The 19,074-nt window shown below is 50.8% G+C and overlaps 1 protein-coding gene across 1 annotated transcript; it reads right to left on the bottom strand.

Moving 5' to 3' along the window:
- Window positions 1–1,640: 1,640 nt before the first annotated feature.
- LOC146764538 (uncharacterized) lies at window positions 1,641–18,909 on the bottom strand. Its single transcript, XM_085564521.1, has 9 exons — window positions 17,495–18,909; window positions 16,694–16,772; window positions 14,992–15,047; window positions 13,950–14,060; window positions 8,190–8,327; window positions 7,291–7,371; window positions 2,292–2,393; window positions 2,031–2,180; window positions 1,641–1,847 (listed from the first exon to the last, which is right to left on the bottom strand). The coding sequence occupies exons 1-9, from the start codon at window positions 18,584–18,586 to the stop codon at window positions 1,641–1,643; spliced, it is 2,016 nt and encodes a 671-aa protein (XP_085420647.1). The 5' UTR covers window positions 18,587–18,909.
- Window positions 18,910–19,074: the final 165 nt, after the last annotated feature.

Raw genomic sequence — 19,074 nt, 5'->3', positions numbered from 1 at the left:
GCAGTCCAGGACCTGAAAGGCACAGAGCAGTGACAGGAGTGTCCAGCTGGCAGGAGCTCAGAACTGCACAGGGCTGAACCAAGGCAGCAGCACAGGGCACCATCCCAGGCAGCTGCGGCTACCAGAGGGCACAGGCGTGGGAGGTAGCTGAGCGAGGCAGCGCTGGCCATCGGGCTCACCTCCACCAGGAAGGCCAGGGCGGGCAGTTCCCAGTCTGAATTGTCTTGGCTGAGTAAGTCAAAGAGGCAGGATGCCATGCTGCAACACCAGATGATGGAGACACGGCGCATCTCCCTGGCGGGGAGAAAAAGGCACCATTGCTCCTGAGCTGAGTGGCCAAACCTCTCCCAGGGCTGACTCACAGAAGTTTGGTCTTCTCCCGAGCACTCCCGAGCACGGGTGCTTTGGGAGGCTGCTGCTCCAGGGCACCCTCCTCTCCCAGCCCATTCCAGTCTGCTCATCCCTCCCTTGAGGACAAGGCCCTGCCGCCCATGAGCACAGGGACTGCGTGGGGTGATCTGGGCACAAAGGAGAGGGGCGGTGGGGAGAATGAGGTCTCACCTGGCCAGCAGACCCACTGCATAGTGGTGGGTGTCGGCACAGAGCAGTGTGTCCCAGGCACACCTGCGTTCCATTGCTACCACCACGTCCTCGTACTGCATTTGGCAGAGCAGGGCCTTCAGGGTCTGCAGTGCAAAGCTGTGTGCAGAGCAAAGCCCAGGTCACGCTGGGAGGCCTGGCTCCTGCCCTGGGAGCATGGCAGGGATGGGGAGACTGGGAAGACTGGCATGGAGCACCTGTTGGGGTGGGCAGCAAGGCCGTGTTGCTCCTGGCATCTCTTCCAGAAGGTATCCACCTCTTCTGGCATATTCAGAGTGCTGATGTAAGCTTGGAAGAGCAGATGCAGAAAGAGGTTGGGGAAATACTCCAGCACTACAGGTGGGCACCAGGTCAGATTGAAGAGCCTCCACAGTGTCAAGGTTGCCTGCAAGAAATAAAACAGCCAGAGACAGTAATCAGTGCCAAGACATGCATGTGGCATGGCCCCAGCCTGCGAGGGAGAGGCCAAGGGAGACACATGGGGAGCAGCCGGCCTGGTGCCCCAGAACCTTGCCCCCAAGCCAGGTTTTAGCCCAGCGCCTGAGGCAGGGAGATGCAGCTGGGGGCAGGGCAGAGAGCTAGCTGCTGGAGAGGTGGCCTGGGGGCTGGCAAAGGCCGCTTCCAGAAACTCACAGCCAGGGCAAAGACCCCTGTACTGTCCCCATCGGAGGTGTACACGCTGTCCTCTGGCCAGGCGCTCAGCACATCGAGAAGGATCTGTAGCGCCGGCTCCGCGGTCCTGCTCGAGGACATGATGGTCCCCCACATGATCACGGCAGCTCTGTGGGGCCAGAGCTCTGTGTCAGGGGGGTCTCAGCCACAGCAGCGTGGTCTGGGCAGCTGCAGGGGCCTGCACTGGCCCTCAGCCCTGCCTCTGACTCCTGGCCCTGGCTGGCAGCAGCCAGCCAGCCCACGTGGGCCCAGGCCCTGAGGGGCAGGGAGGGAGCATGGCAGCAGGCTCCGGAGTTGACATGCCAGGACTGGAAAACAGAGGGGCCAGAGGCTCCTGGAACTCTCCACCTGTCTGTCAGGGACAGGCTCTACGGGGTGGGGGGGCCGGTGAAGCCTAAGGCCTCAAGGCAGGTGGGGATGCCATGCCTGTCACACGATGGGGCCCAGCGCAAGAGAGTGATCAGCACGTCACAGGGGTATTCCTTGGTCAGCTCCAGAAGGGCCTTGTCCAGCCTGTGCTCAGCAGATTTGTTGGCCGTGAGCCACCGGTGGATGTACCTCACCATGGCTGGCACCTACAGAAGGCACAGGGAGACTTGGAGAGCTGCCAGGGCAGCAACTTGCCCAGCTTCCCCTGAGAAGTGCTTCCCTTTCCACCACATTGGTCTGGACCTCACAGGCTGAGGGAGCCCAGCAGACCCAGCATGATGTGCCACACCATTCCTGGGGCAATCAAGTCCTTGCCCCAGACTGCTTACTTGCTTTGCATTGGAGACACCCTTCTCCACCAGCAAATCCAGCATGGCAGCACTGGTCTCGGCACTGAAGAGGTGAAAGCTTGCCAAGATCCCAGTGCCCACACCTGTGGTCTCTTCCTGCCTAATGCACGTGATGAATTGACAGATGGTCTGCAGGAGAAGAGCAGGAAGAGAGGGAGAATGCATGGTGTGCTGCAACCACTCGGTGCTGGGCTGAGCAGTGCCATCAGGCCCAGCCCAGGTGGGGATGGCCGCAGGTACCTGCACTGTTCTGCGGAAGCGGCCATGGGCGGGTTCCTGTTCTTGTGTCCGGTCCAGGGCTGCATCTGGTAAAGAGCGAGCGTGGCCAGAGCTGCTGAGGGGCTGCAGGAGAGGCCAGAGAACACAGCCCAGCCCTGTTCTCTCCTGGCAGGGAGAGCCTCGCGATGGCCCAGGGATGGAGCTGCCATGTGGTCCAGCCCCAGCCCAGCGTCTGTCCTATCCATGGGCATGTGGGATGGGATGGGATGGGATGGGATGGGATGGGATGGGATGGGATGGGATGGGATGGGATGGGTTGTGGCCAAGCTGGCTGCAGCCACCAGCCATGCAGCCCAGCAACCCAGCTCTGCCACTTACCCTCCTGCAGCTGCTTGAATGGCACCATCTCTTCAGTCTCGTGCACTGGGGCAGCTCCAGGGCCTTCTTCCTCTTCCTCCACCCAGGCCAGCTTGGGCACTCTTGGGGGTCTCTGCTCCATGTCACTGACTGGATCTGTGGCTACTTGCAGGAGAGATGCCTCGGAAAACTCCGAGTCAGCAAGTCCTGCTTTTGTGCCTGCACGGCACCTTCAAGAGAGAAGCGTCAGGAAGGCTCAGGACAGCAAGTCCTGCACTCTGGTCTTGAGGGCTCCTGCCACAAGGACAGGAGACTCCTGTCAAGGATTGTGCTCTGGCCTCGAGGGCACTGGTGGCAGGGATGGGAGATGCCTCCAGGGCACCAAGTCCCACGCTCTGCCCTCGAGGGCACCTGCAGAATTGAAGCCTAGGAAGGCCACGGGTCAGCAAGTCCTGTGGTCTGGCCTCGACGTCAGCTGCAGGAATAACGCCTCAGAAATCTCCGGGTCAGACACGAACGAGTGCACTGTGTGGGGGCTCCTCACAGCACTGCTCTGTCCTGTCCTGTCCCGTCGCATGCTCGGAGCACTGTGGCATGGTCCTGTCACTGTCAGCTCCTATGTCACCACGTGTCACAAAGGGCCCTTTGACACACTGTTCCATGCCATAGTGACCATGCTGCAGCGTGTCACAAAGGGACCCTGCACACACTGCACCCTGCACTATGGCCGCCCCTGGCCCACCCAAAGTGGCCCAGGTTGGAAGGAATCCCTCACCCCAAGTGTCTGAGACAGCCCAACAGGGTCTTCAGGAATGGCTCAAACCATCAGCAAACGCTGCCCTGCTCTGCGGGCTCAGGGCAGCAGAAGGAGCCCCCAGGGCTGCCGATGCAGCCGTGCTGGGAAGGGCACGGGGCCTTCCACAGAAACTGGCACGGCCTCCTTGGGACTCGTCCCAGCCCGTGGCCATCCCAAACCCACGGATGTGGCACATAAGGAACTGTGGGCCAGGGCAGGAATGCTGCTCTGAGCCCTGGGGCCCGGGGAGCGCTGACACCAGCAGGTGAGGCAGAGTCCCTGCCCAAGCAGACCTGCCACCCCCGAGCCCTGGCAGGGCTGGTGCCGTGTCCTGCCCCAGAGACCTCTGCCCCTGGGGGCTTCTGTGCCAGAGGGAGCCAAAGCCCAGGTGCACTGGGGGCTGTGTTCCTGCCTGCAGGGGCTGTTGGCAGGAGCACCTGGAGCAACTGCCGGCAGCGCTTGCTCTCTGTCGGAAGCTCTTACTCCATGCTGAAATTATTTTCTCATTGAAGTTATTGCCTTCAGCACAAAAACACCTTAGCGGCAAAGGCACAGGAAAATCTGGCAAGGAAGAATCCTCAATTCAGGAAAGCTTTACATCCCATTGCTCAACTCAAGTAGTTCCAAACAAGTGCAAACTTCCCAAATTATTTGGGATGGCCTGAGGAGGTGAAGATTTGGAATTTTGCTTCCCATCTCAAAGCAGCAACTCATTTGCCTTAACCTCATCCACTGAGGGTCACTTTACCGAACATAACACTACACAAAAAAAGGGCAAAACCAAGGGCCATCCTTTGGTTTGCAAATGGTTTTCTATGAAGGGATGATAATATCCTAGGTCTCTTAAGGATTAAAAGCTCTCAAGAAATTAAAGCCCACTCAGTGGTACAAAAGTAGCTCAAACAAATGAATAGATGGCAAAAGGGCTAATCCTCCCCCTGCTACAGATAACTAATTGTCCAATAAAGTACAGCTCTCCCGTCTTGTTCCCTGCAGGAGAATCAGGACCATGAAAAGGAAAAGTCACAAATATTCTTTCTGCCCTCTGTAACCACAGCTGTGCAAAAGCACAGATGCTGCCTATAAAGTGACTCTAATTCCAGCCTAGATCTCTCACCTCCCAGACAACTCCTTCCTCAACACCCCACTAACACCAACCCCCCCAAACTCCTGCACAGAAGCCCTCAACATCCCGCCAGGACCCCCAGCTGTCCCCGTCCCTCTGCAGAGCTTTCCCACCCTCCAGCAGACGCCCTGGTTCCCTGCACATGCCGTGGGATGGCACTCGGGAGGATCTGCTCCAAGGCCTTCCCCTGGAGCAAGCTCAGGCTGCCAGGCCTATGGATCCTGGATCATCCTTCCCACCAAGCCTTCCTGTGCACGGCTGTTCCATCTGCACCTCTGGGCTCAGCTCAGACTTCTCCACTAAACCAGGAGTGCTGGTAAAGGATGGAGAGCAGCCTGGCAAGCTCTTTCTCCAGCTCCCTCTTTACTCTTGGAAAGGTAGAACATTCCACAGGAAAGCAACTGATGCCACAAGGAGAGGGGTGGCCTCAAGCACCTTTGGCAATGAAACAAAGCCTTTGTTTGACATAAGTAAGCCCAAGCAATTCCCAAAAGTAAACAGGTAATTAGCACAGCCATACATAAGTACTCAGCACCAGTTAGCATAAGAAAAACCTGGCAGGCCTAACTTGACCTGAGAGTGACTTGACAAAAAGCTTTAGACAGTGTACCAGAAAAACTAAGGGCAAGTGTGGAGTCAGCCCTGTGCAGGGAAGCCATGAGGAAGACTTTGTGCTGCTTTAGGGCATCGAGACCACTCCTGGCCAGTGCCTGGACATCAGCTTCAAGGATAGGAATCTGACCCAATGTATTTCCAAACCCCTGCCTATCAAATCGCCTCAGCAGTGTAAAGATGGATGGTATGTTTGGTACAATTCCTGCATCAACCCACTAAAATTTATACGTGGCAGAGGAATATTTGGGTGGGTTGCAGACCCCCGCCATCCTGCCAGGTCAATAAAAGAGTTTTTGGTGGACAGTGCATTTGCCTGCTGATTTCTTTGAATGAGGGAGACCCCTCAGGACTGCTATATCCTGAGGGAACACCATTGGCCTTGACCTGTAGGCAGCTGCACAAGCTTAAAATCTGCTGCCTCAGCTTCCAGGACCTCTCTTGGCCAGCATCCTGACATGGGTGCAGAACTGCACTGAGGCACTGCCAGGACCCAGCAGGACAGGACTGCCTGTGTTGTGTCCACATAGCACCCCTCACACAGCCAGGGTCATCCCGAAACCAAACAAATGCTCAGCTGTCAGCAGAGGGGAGCAAGGAGCCCTGGGCTCCTCTCAGGGTATCTCAGCTGGGCTCGCTCCACAACACGCCCCCATTGGAAGGGCTGCTGGCCTGCTGATGCCCAGCTGCCAGAAAGGCCTACCTTGTTCTCTCCAAGATGCACAGGGAGAGCCAAAGAAGCAGAGCAGGACATTTGGGAAGCAATCCTTCCAAGCCTTTTCTGAGGCCAGGGACACCCCATGATCAGCCAAGACTCTCCACGCTGCCTGGCCCACCCAGCCCAGCTCTGTGCTGGCCCTGGGCCACAGCAGCTTCCACCAAGCAAGGGCAAATGCATGTAGCCAAGTGTTGAAACACAGCAGACAGGGAAGATGTGAAAAGTGTGTGCGTAAAGGCCTGTTAATTCACAGCTCTCAGAGAGAGCTTTGGGGCTCACAGCTGGACAGAGATGCTGCTGCTCACACCTCTGTCCAAAGCGGGGGATCACACCTTGCTGCAGGTGCTTGGGTCGGTCTCTGCAGGTCGAGGCAGATGCCAAACCTGCTCTTCACAGCCTTCTCCCTTGCCCTGCCCCTCTGCCAAGCACAACATGCCTCAAGGACTGAAAGGACCTCAGAGAGCCAAAGGGGGACCCTTGCACCTGCATCACTGGGAGCTCCCTGGGAAGCACTGTCCTTGAGAAGCAAGCCCCTTTCCTCCAAAGGCATTTCCCCAAATGTGTAGCTTTCGGGGGGAACACCAACACACTCTTAAGAAAAGCTGGCAAGGCTGAATGATTTCCAGTCAGGCGCTCCAGCTGTAGCCCGTATTCCCCCAAGTGTGTTTCCAGGTGGAGGCTCAGAGGTGCAGCCCCAGGCCCTCTACAAACTCAAGCTGTCCACTGCCTCTTCACCTGCCTCAACTCCAGCCTGTGGTCACGGCAGCAAAACCAGGCTGTTCCCAGCCAGAGCCCAGAGCCCTGTTCCTGCAGGATGCTCTTGCCAGCACCTTCCAGGACTCTCCGCTGTGTACGCAGCGCTTTTCATGCCCACTCTCAACAGGCCTTGGAAGGCAGAGCACAACCTGGCTGGCTCTGCCACCAGCACACCCCAAAGACAGACGGAGGAAGAAGCAGCAGGTGTTGTTTTGCAGCCATACCCAGGAGAAACTGGAAGGTGCCCTCCCTCTGGTCTCACTTGGTTGGCTTTCTGACTGGCTCTGAGGCTGGGGCTACCATTCCTGGGTTCTGGGGACCAGAACCACACCAGGGATCCCGGCACTGCCTGACAGCGCTCCAGGCTCTGGCACAGTCTGAGTTTCGGGCACCGTGCTGCTGCTTCATTTGCTCTTAGGCACACCCAAAGCTCTCGGTTAAGCCCAGATGGTCTCTGGTTCTGCCCTCTCCAGGGATTGCAGCTCCCTGCCCAGGCATTGCAGCTCGCCCGGCCAGCCCCTGCTGACTGCCCACTGCCCTCATTCACACTCAAGGAGGTCTGAGATGAAATCAGAGCACCCAGACAAGGATAAGAAAGGAGGGCCCTCGCCACCCACAGGGGAGCCAATGGATCATCACCAAGTCCCTGACGTACAAAAGTCTCCGTAATCTGCACAAAGACATTGTACGACAGGGACATGAGGCTTATACAACCTGGTAACTGCGTGTCTGGGACCTTAGGAGAACAGGCATGCACCTGGATGGTGGTGAGGCAAGGAATTTGGGACCCTTGACCCAGGAGCAGGTATGAATCAGATTTTTGTAAGAGAGCCAGGCTCCCTTTTCCTCTGGGAGCAGCTTTTAATGAGTGTCAGAGAGAGGTTTGTCCACGAGGAGAGAATGCAGGAGCACCACCATAGAATGAGCTGGAAGACCCTTGAGGAAGGGATCCAACAGCTGAGAAAAGTGGCAGCATTGGAGGTTCTCTTTGGGAGGGATGGACAGCATGATAATGACCCTGGCAAGGTCAGGTGCACAGGGCAAATGCTGTGGAGTCTGGCAAATCTAGGGCCATGTCAATGCACCACCTTCATTGCAACAATTACTGGTGATACCAACCGAGAGACAGTGGGTTCTGCTGCCAACAAGTTTAGAAATTGTGAGAGTATGGTCAATGGCCCGATGCAGGCTCATGGCTCTACTGTGATCAAGGAACTCAAAGAGGAGTTTAAAGAGGAAATGAGGAAGATTGGAGATTGATTGCATTATTGTGCCTTGAATGAAGGGACTCCACCACTGAGCGCTGCTGTGCCAGACATGCTGGAACTCCAGCACGAGCTGGCAGCAAGGTGGTACACCACTATTGGCATTGCTAAGGCGTTTTTCTCCATTCCTCTGGCAGCAGAATGCAGGCCTCAGTTTGCTTTCACCTGGAGGGGCGTGCAGTGCACCTGGAACCGACTGCCCCAGGGGTGGAAGTGCAGCCCCACCATCTGCCATGGACTGATCCAGGCTGCACTGGAAAATGGTGAAGCTCCAAAACACCTGCAGTACATCGATGGCATCATTGTGTGGGGGAACACAGCAATGGAAGTATTTGAGAAAGAACAGCGCATCATCCAGATTCTGCTGGAAGTCAGCTTCGCCATCAAGAAGAGCAAAGTTAAGGGACCTGCCCAAGAGATCCAGTTCCTGGGAGCAAAGTTGCAAGACAGACAGAGTCACATTCCCACTGAGGTCACCAATAAGATCACTGCAATGTCATCACCAAGCAGCAAGAGGGAAACACAAGCTTTCCTATGCACCATTGGCTTTTGGAGAATGCACATTCCCGAGTACAACCAGATTGTGAGCCTTCTTTACCTGGTCACCCACAAGAAGAACGATTTTCACTGGGGCCCTGCGCAGCTGCAAGCCTTTGCCCAGATCAAGCAGGAAATTGCTCATGCTGTAGCCCTTGGCCCAGTCAGGACAGGACCAGAGGTGAAGAATGTGCTCTACTCTGCAGCCAGGAGCAATGGTTTGTCCTGGAGCCTTTGGCAGAAGGTGCCTGGGGAGACTCGAGGCTGACCACTGGGATTCTGCAGCCAAAGTTTCAGAGGGTCTGAAGCCAACTACACTCCTACAGAGAAGGAAATCCTGGCTGCCCGTGAAAGAGTTCAAGCCACCTTGGAGGTGATTGTCATGGAAACACAGCTCCTCCTGGCACCCTGACTGCTGGTGCTGGGGTGGATGTTTAAAGGAAAAGTTTCCTCTGCCACCATGCCACTGACACCACATGGAATAAAAGGATTGTTCTGCTGTCCTTCATAAGAGTAAATGTTCTGTTCTCCTGTCCTTGTCACAGTGCTCACCCTGCATGAGATGTGTCTGCAAGCCCTGCAACCTCTGGGATTGGGGAGGGCAAATGTTCCTGGGGGAACAGGGATGGGGCAGCTGGGCTGGACTGACCCAGGGGATTTTCCATTCCATGTGACACCATGATCAGCAATCAACTGAGAGAACTGGTGACAAAGGGGGTAGAGGATTAATTTCTGTTTGAAGATATTTTTCTTTCAAAGCAGCACCTACACACACAGAATCTTATCCTGCCACAAGGTTGTCAGACATTTTCTGCTGGTAGGCAATTTCCTGTGGATTTGCTTTTCTTCTGTTAGTGTGTCTTGCTGTGCTTTTTTTTAGTTGGGTTTGGAGGGTTTTTTTGGTCGGCTTTGTTTTTTTCCCTGTTGAACTGCCTTTCTTCTCATGCATACAATTTTTCTCCCTTTCCTTATAGCTTGCTTGGCACCTGATTGCAAGACAAATTTACCCAACTCAGTCATCTTGCCCAGTTATGTTTAGCAGTCACCATTAACTAGATGAGTTCAGTCACAGACTCCCTGCCATTTGGCAGCATCCACAAAGTATTGAAAGTGCATTTCATGTCCTTGTAGAGATAATAGAAATAATCCACAGTGGTGGTCAAGGGCTGGTCACTGAGGGATGTCACCAGGGCCTGGCTGCCAAGAGGACTCTGTACCATGGATGACATTTGACCCTCATTGTTCAGCCACATTCCCACCCACCCCATGTTCCACTCCTTCAGCCCAGCTCTCTCCAGTCTGGCTCTGAGGAGACCACAGCAGACCCTGTCACAGGCCTGCTGAAGCCTGGGCACACAACATCCCCTTCTCTTCCCTCCCACGTGGGTTCTGCAGTCCCTGCCTTGTCCTGCCAGTGCCTGGAATGGCTGCAGGAGGATTTGCCACATCCCCTTCCCTGCTGAGCCTGACCAGTCCGTGACTCTCCCAGTGCCCCTCCCTGCCCAGACTGGTTCCATGGCTGCCCTTCCCAAGGGCCCAGGACCCTCTGGGATGGCTCTGGCCTTTCCAGGGGGTTTGAGAGAGGTCCCACAGTGACACTGCCCAGCCTTCTCAACAGGCCTGACACCAAAGGCCTTTTCCACATCCCTCAGTCCCAGATCAGTGCCCAGAACACAGCACAGCCTATCCAGGTCCTCAGGGTGCTTCAGAAGGGAGGCAGCAGGGTTTTCTCCCCACAGACCCTCACTCCTTCCAATGTCTCTCTGTGCAGTCCATGGATGCCCTGAGCATTTTTTCCTGGAGCCTCCCTGCCCAGGATGTTTGTCTCTATGCTGTCCTAACCACAGCCCAGCAAAGAATTCAGGTGGTTTCCCCGAGGACATTACTCTCAGAGTAAAATGGCCTCAAGGCACTGTTTGTGCCACTGGAATTGTGCCACCCCCAAGTGCTGCTGATGGTGTGTGTGCTCACTCAGGTTCATCTCCCCACACACACAGGATGCACTGCTGAAATCTCCCCAGTACAGAGCAAACATGGCCTGCTGGCCTGGTCACTTGGTGTCCCTCCATGCAGGGACAAACAATCTCCTGCAGGTGGGGGAGAGGCCAGTGCTGGCAGTGGTGGTTGCAGGGGCTGGTGTGGGACAATTGTCGTGGGGCACCTTCCCAGGCTGTCCCCAGAACAAAGACACAGCCCAGGCCCTGCTCTGCTCCTCCATCAGGGCCATGCCAGGAGCTCTGGCTGTGCCAGGACACTGCTGTGTGCCCTCCCTGCACACTCCCCCTCTGCCCAGGCACTGGGCTTTGCTGTGCCAGGGCATTCCTGGAGCACATTGCTGACAGCATCTCTGGAGGAGAGCAAAGCCTTCCTGCCCTGCCCTCAGGAGATGCCCTTGGCTGATGGAGCTGCTGTGCTGGAGCCCAGCTGTGTCCCAGCAGTGCCCACGGCCTGTCCCTGCCTGTGGTCACAGCACGGACACGCAGCAGGACAGTGACCAAGCTGCCAGAGCACTGCGGCCTCACAGCCACAGCAGGGCTGGCAAGGAGAGGGTGGAGTGGGAAGGGCAGCTCCAAAAGGAACAATCCCTGCTGCTCCCTGGCAGTGCTGCTCTGCTGGAGCTCTCTTCCCCTTCTCCCCTCTAACTTCATGCAGGCCTCAGAGCTGGGATCCCAGATAAAACAGGCACTGCAGGGTACTTTATTTTGTTCAAATGTAGCAATAGCACAAACCTGGTTAACAGAGCTTATGGGTGACATTCAAGAGGCAGACAGTGAATTAGATGGTGGGGGTTAAAAAATGTTATTGAGGATACTTTTATGAGCTAAAAACCCACTGAACATTACCCAAGGATCTGGGCAGGCCTGTTGGGCATGTCATGAGTTCCATTCCAAAAGTTTGGCAGAAGAAAACAGGCAATAGGTAGCTTCAGAGAAGCAGCCAGTCATAATTTTCCTCAGGGCATCCTTGAGCTCCTGGTTCCTCAGGCTGTAGATGAGAGGGTTCAGGGCTGGGGGCACCACCGAGTACAGAACTGACACTGCCAGATCCAGGGATGGGAAGGAGAGGGAGTGGGGCTTCAGGTAGGCAAAGGCTGCAGTGCAGAGAAACAGGGAGACCACGGCCAGGTGAGGGAGGCAGGTGAGAAAGGCTTTGTGCCATCCCTGCTCAGAGGGGATCCTCAGCACAGCCCTAAAGATCTGCACATAGGAGAAAACCATGAACACAAAACAGGCAAATGACAAAAAGGCACTAACAGTGTGGAAAAAATGACGGGAGACAGGTCCATTCTATAATGTCAACAAGTCTCAGTTTATTTCAAGCACACATGTATAGTTATACCCGTTATAATGAAGCTTATGCATATTGCAAAATTTATGCTCATCATTGGTGTATGAAAAACAGGTCAATCCCGCCTTTGGAGCTTTCTAAGCTTGCTTTGTTTTCCCTTACATTTATCTTTTTGCTGAACATTCTACTGTTGGGAACCAGCTTACCCAAGGACATAAGATATTATTGCTACATCTGCTATTGCTGCACTGTGCAATTTTCAGCTACTGCTTCACTAACTGCACGTAGTCATGTCCTTTCTCACGAAGCCATTCTTCCACAAAACTCTCCATATTTCCCCTGTTTTTGTTTTGGACCATTGAGTTAGTTGTCCACATCTTTTGAACCATGCATTCTATCAGCTTCTGAAGACAATTAAACAGGCAGGGTAAAATCAGCAAGAGTAGTAAAACAACAATCAAGATTCCTACTGCATACATGATAAAAGTTCTTAGCCAAGGACCAATCCCTAAACTTTTAAGCCATTCTTCTATCCCCAGACCATCCTCTTCTTTTAATTGATGAAGGCCCTGTTGTAGTTCTTTAATCTTAGCATGTATTGATATAGAATGATCAGAGAGATTCATGCAACACATTCCTTCAAATTCCTCACATCCATGTCCCTGGGCTAACAACAAAAAATCAATGGCTGCTCTGTTCTGTAGTACAGCATGATTTACACTTTGTACATCCATAGCAAGCATAGATAAAACCTCTGATGTTTTGTTAAGTTCATCTTTAGTCCAGCATCCCAATTGTTCAGCTAACACCATAGCCTTTCTGGCAGCTCCTCCTGGTAACAGGGTTGCCACTATTACCTGTTTTAAAGTACTCCAAAATTGAGGTTGTCCAACCTGATCACATTTTAAGTCATGCACATCAGGCCTCTTCCTTGTCTTCCCTAGCCTGTCCCATTGCATTAGCAAGGATATATTAGGATGGAACAGTGCTAGTTTTCCTAGGTAACATGGTCCCCCTTGTGGTTTTACCGGAATTCCATTCCAAGCTCTATTTCCACAGATCAAAAATACACCCTTTGGCAACCTTAAGGGTTTGGTTATCTTGGAACCATCACAGTTAGAATATAACTGTGATGCTACCCTACCTGAGTCCAGTGAAGAGTCTAGAGAAGCCCATTTGTTTCTTGGGTTATTTACACTCTGCAAATTCAATGGAACAAAGCTAAACCATCCTCCTGTTGAAACATTCCCTAAACTAGCATTAGCACTTCCAAAGAGATCTAATTCCTCTGGTGGAGATTGCAATGTTTCTTTAAGTGACAGTACCAACAAACATTGCCTATAGCCATCTCGTTGAGCTTCTGTGTAAGCAATATTCTTGTCTGGCCCTTTCACCTTTGCAAAATTCTTGCAAAGCGTCTGATTCCTTATCAACCCACAAAATTCCTCTGGTCTCCAGACAGGAACACCTGTTAGGCAGGTACGAAATGGATTTGTCACTCCTCCCAAGCTAAGGCATAGCGAACTTTGATTAGTCATGTTAGCCAAGGTTACCCAAATATTTTCTCTGGGCTGATTAAATTGTATTAGTCCATGACAAAGATTAGTCAAAAGAACAAAATAGATTATCCACCTTATCGCCCTCATGATTTCTTTTGCTTGAATTTTAACTTTAATGTCTGCACATATTTAATAAGCTTATCTAATTCTATGTCTGGATTTCCTACTACTGGTTTTCCTAAATAAGATCTTATAGATACCTTCACTTGCTTTTGACACCTTGTTGATAAAACTTTTGAATTTGCTTGCTTAATTAATCTATCACAAGCGTGTTCTGCTTCCCACCTATAAAAAGCTAATATCTTTTGTTCTGGTGCTTCAAATAACTGTAAAGCTATAGCAACTCCTAAGCCTGTGTCTCGTATTAAATCTCTCTGCCAAGAATCTCCTCGTTTTCGAAAGTCACAATGTTTACACCAAAAATGTCGTTTTAAAAATACTTGATCTTCCCAGTATGTTTTTCCACAACCCCCACAAACAAAAGCAATCCAACTGTTACAATTAAAATTCCCACAACTAAGACACTCGGGATTCTTTGGTCCTGGAATATCAACAGTCTGTAAAGCCTCAATAGCTGTAACAATTGCTAGAAAAGTTGACTCTGAAGGCAAAAGTTGATCAATCACTGGGGAAAGTCCTCTTATCTCTTGAAGAATAGGTCCCACTGTGCGAATCAGCTTCTCTTCAATTCTCCTCTGGTCCTGATCCGTCAGGCAAGCTAAGAGACGACTCATCCAGAGCTGGTTTGGTCCACTTTGCTGGCACCCAGAGTGAACCTGTAGGGGTGGAAACACAAAGATATCCCCTTCCCCAATATAGGACCTTTGCTGGGTTCTGCCAACCCCCTGTTTTAGGGTCCCTATACCTGACCCATACTTCTTTGCCCTTTTTGCTTATTTCTTTTTGTCCATAATGTATCATCGCATGTGGTGCCTCTGAATCCCCAAATATACACAAATTATTAAGAACAAAGAGCACCTTCATTAGCCTTTCCTGAACATCTCTAATTTCCCTATGTTTTTCCAGATATCTCTTCAAAGTTCCATTTGCCCTTTCTACAATTGCTTGTCCAGTGGGAGAATGTGCTATTCCTGTAATGTGCTTAATTCCCCATGATTTTAAAAATCTATTCACCCTGCCACCAATGTATGCAGGACCATTGTTTGTCTTAATCTGCTTTGGCACTCCCATTACTGCAAAGCAACTACACAAATGCCTTATAACATTTAATGATTTTTCTCCAGCTTGAGCTGTTGCCCAGATGTATTTACTATATGTATCTATAGTAACATGAACATATTTCAAGCGACCAAAACTATTTACATGAGTAACATCCATCTGCCAGAGTTCATTAGATGAAAGACCTCGTGGGTTAACTCCCCATCCCATGCCATGACCCCCATTATGATGACTACAGATAGGACAAGCTCTCACTATAGCAGTGGCATCTGCATGGGATATTCCAAACTCCCGTTGTAACCCTTTTGCATTCTGATGAAACATAGAATGTGCCTCCCTAGCAAGCCTTTGCCCTGACAAAGGAGAAGTTTGAGTCACTGTGACAAGCTTATCTGCCCGGGCATTACCCCCTCCTAAGCCAATTTCCCATTTGTGACTTCTTATATGAATGATAGCATAAGGATGTTCTCGGATTTTTACTGCTTTTTGAAGTTGCATGAACAGTTCAAATAGTCTCTGATTTCGTACTTCCTTGATAGCAGCATCTTCTATTCTTTCCACAACACCAACTACATACAAGGAATCTGTAACAATATTCAAAGGCCCCTTCAGGACTGTCAGAGCCCAAACCACAGCTGCTAACTCCAAGGTCTGAAGGGTATCTGAGTCATTTGCAGTAAGGATTTCATGATTCCAGACTCCCTGCTCCTGCCATGTAATTGCTGCTGTTCTTGACCTCTTCCCTGCATCTGTGTATGCCGTTATTGCACCAGGAATCGGCTCCTTTTCTCACTGTGGCCGAACCATCCAACTCAATTTTCCAATCCACTGTAATGGAGGAATTTTAATATTTTCAGTTATGACAGCACCTCCTATTCCTAGCAGAGCTTCCTGCAGTTCTTCACTATTGACCAAATACCATTGTAAAGAGTCCTTTTTCATAGGAATCTGTATTAATTCAGGCTCTCGCCCATCAACCTGCAAAATTCTCTCACGACCCCGTTTTATCAAAGCTGCTAACACTTCAATTTTTTGAATTAAAGTCTTTGTTTGCTGAAGTGGAGGGGATAGCCATTCCAACACCCTTATCTCCCCCGTTTTTGTTTCTAGCTGGGTTAAAGATCCCAGCAAATGTTTTTCACCACACCATATAGTGAGATTAAGCGGGATTCCCAGTATTCGCCGATGTACACGACCCTGAACCACACAGTCTGTAATTTGCTGAAGAGTTCTTTTCTGCTGAGGATTAAGGGTCACTCGTGCTGTTGGGTCTGTGCCCTTTAATAAGGGTCTAAGAGAATCCAACAGTTCATTTGGAAGGCCCACTATAGGTTTAAGCCATTGTAAATCACCTAGTAATTTCTGAGCATCATTTAAAGTAACAATCTGTGTTTTCAGTTCTAATTTCTGAGGTGTTACCAAGCTTTGAGACAATGTCCATCCCAAGTATTTCCAAGGAGAAGTTAACTGTATTTTCTCTGGGGCCACAACAAGCTGAAAACGTCCCAGCAAGTTTTGTACATATTAACCTGTAAATGATTTAGGCTGAGCAATCAAAATATCATCCATATAGTGATAAATGATAGCTTGTGGCCACTGTTGCCTCAATGGTTGTAATGCAGAATCTACGTAAAGTTGACATAAAGTAGGGCTGTTACGCATACCCTGAGGCAAAACCGTCCATTCAAATCTTTGATCTGGACCTTCTCTGTTCAGAGCTGGCAAAGTAAATGCAAAGCGCTTTGTATCCCTGTCATGCAAAGCTATTGTAAAAAAGCAATCTTTGAGATCTATTATCAATAGAGGCCATCCTTCAGGTAACATTGCTGGATTAGGCAGACCTGGCTGTAGTGCACCCATTGGCTCCATCTGTTTATTAACCTCCTGCAAGTCATGTAACAAGCGATATTTCCCTGACTTTTTCTTTATTACAAAGATAGGGGTATTCCAAGGACTTGTAGACAATTTCAGATGCCCTTGTTGATATTGTTCAGTGACCAAGGCATGAGCATGTTGCAGACTTTCCCTTTTTAAAGGCCATTGCTTTACCCATATAGGCTCATCACTTTTCCAAATTATGGGAATCGGGAAAGTCCAAGCAATGGCTATTATCCCAAAGGGTGCTCATTTGTCAGGACAACCCCTAACTGTGTTAAAATGTCTCACCCAACTAGGCATTGCACCGTAGGTGGTAATTGAACAACAGAAAATATTGCTTTTATGACTTTACCATCTATTGAGACAGTAAGAGGTGGCGAGCGACTTGCAAGAGTTAAACCTCCAACTCCTGTTACTGCTGTAGCAGCTGGCTGTAAAGGCCAATGTGCAGGCCAACACTGTGGTGCAATAATACTTGAATCAGCACCTGTGTCCAGCAAACCTGTAAGCATGCATTTTTGTCCCTTATACTCCAACAAAACCTCTTTTCTTGGTCTGTCATTCAGATCCAAAGTTAATAGAGTCAAGCCTCCTGTAGATCCAAATCCATCTCCTCCACGGCTTTTCCGTGAGGATACAGCCTTAGTAACTTGCTCCAGAGGAACCAATTGAGCAATCCTTTGTCCTTTATTATTCCGAATAGGAGGAAATGGAGTATGAACCATAATCATAATTTCACCAGTATAGTCTGCATCAATGACACCAGGCAGCACAAATAATCCAAGCATAGAGGCCAACGATCTTCCCAATAACAAAGCTCCCATTGTCCTGCCCTCCATTATAATAGGTCCATTAACTCCAGTGGGGACCTTCTGCGGCTGTGGTGTCATTAAAGTCACTTCTACTGCGGCTGCCAAGTCCATCCCGAGGCTCTCTCTTGTGGCTGGATGCAAGGTGTCGCTGTTGGAAAGGCTGGAGCAGCTATTTGTGTCGGAGCGCGGCTGCTCTTGTTCGCGCTGTTTCGGGCGTTTCCCGGTCTCCTCTTACAGGCAGCAATGTTATGAGTATCCGATTTGCACTTAGGACACCATACTCCAGCAGCAGAGCATTCTCGCCGAACGTGTCCTGTCCCTCCACATCGGAAACATCTCACACGGCTGCCGTAAAGACTTCCCTGGGTTGCTACTGACTCTTGGAGGGGTGCAAGAGCAGCTAACACCTGTGTCTGTGAAGCTTTTGCCTGCTCTTTTAATCCCTCCCCCAGCTCTTTAATAGCCTCAACTAAAAATGCCTGCTGCCCCGTTGGTATAGTAGCCATCCTCTCTAATGCATCTTCTATAGTCCAATTAGCTCCTAATGTGTTTAACACACTTCTTGTAGAAGCATTACAATTTTGCAAAGCACACTGCTTCAACAATGATCCACGCATAAACTCAGGCACTCCAGCTCTCTCTATTGCTGCCGCTGCCTTATCAATAAATGCTCCAAAAGTCTCATCCCTTCCTTGTTTAATTCCCATATATGCTGGCAAACCTCCCGGGTCTTTCACCTTATCTATAGCCCTTCGAGCTAGTCGCATTGCCTCTCGACACTTCTCAGGTCCTAGCATAGCTTGTGCCTCAGTGCGAAAATATGCTCCTAAGCCCATCAATTCATCCATAGTTACTCCATGAAGAGGATCTCCAGGCTGCCTTTGTATAGCTACAGCTTCATTAACTTCTGCCTGCCAGTGTGCACCAAACAAAAGCCTCTGATGTGGCGAGAAAATCAGCTTAGCAAGACTTCTACAATCTCCTGGTAGCAATATATTAGTACTCCAAACATAATCCAATATCTGCCTAGCCGGTTCACTAGTAACTCCAAATTGACTCACTGTAGCTCGCAACTGTGACAATAACTTCCAATCTAACGGTGTAATCTGAGCTGTTAACCCTCCGCCTGCCTGCTGCTGAAAAATTACAGGACAAGCCAGTTCTGCTGCTAGTTCCAAAGCCTGCCCATCTCCTTTGTCCAGCTCCTCTCTTGCCAAAGTCGCCCAAACTTCCCTCCGTTCCCTGGCCAGAGCCTCCGTTAGGTCAGACTCTGCCCTAGGGGTCGGCTTACTGGCAGACAAACTTTGACAAACTGTCGATTTCTGTTCTGAGGGGGCTGGAGGAGCCGTGGGCTCACAACGTGACTCTGTTTCCGTGTCCTCAGACACAGGTCGCAATGGAGGTAACTCCACTGTAGACACAGCAGGTGGCATGGAAACACCAGGCAACCAATCCTCCCCGCTAAAACCTCTATTTTTCTCTAGTGCTGAAGTTCTCTGTTCAGCAGCTTTCTTTTCTGCCTGATGTTGTAATAACTCATTGTGAACTACCTTCCACCACTTTCCCAACTTTTTAGCTGTCTTATCATCATCTAAAACTTCCTCCCACAGTTTATCCCCAAACTTACGCCACTCAGACAACTCATGTACTGTATGAGGATTTACAAAGAACCCCTTAGAATACCCATATGTTAATAACCCTGGCAGATCTTTTTGCAAATCAATGCCTTTAATCTGCCTTCTCTGCAAGAATGCAGTAAATAAATCATATGCTGCTTGCCTCTCCATACCTATATTGCCAGCGCTGTTGCAGCCCTCCGAGGTCGTCAGCAGCACTTATCGGCCAGGCTTGCCTGTGCAGTCACCTGGGGCACGGTGCACTCTATTTCAATTCAGCACTTTTGCCGTCCTGGCTGCATCAG

The sequence above is a fragment of the Lonchura striata genome, chromosome 33 (assembly GCF_050655825.1).
Source record: "Lonchura striata isolate lonStrDom1 chromosome 33, ASM5065582v1, whole genome shotgun sequence".
Lineage (NCBI taxonomy): Eukaryota > Metazoa > Chordata > Aves > Passeriformes > Estrildidae > Lonchura > Lonchura striata.
This window is presented reverse-complemented; position numbering and strand designations above follow the sequence as displayed.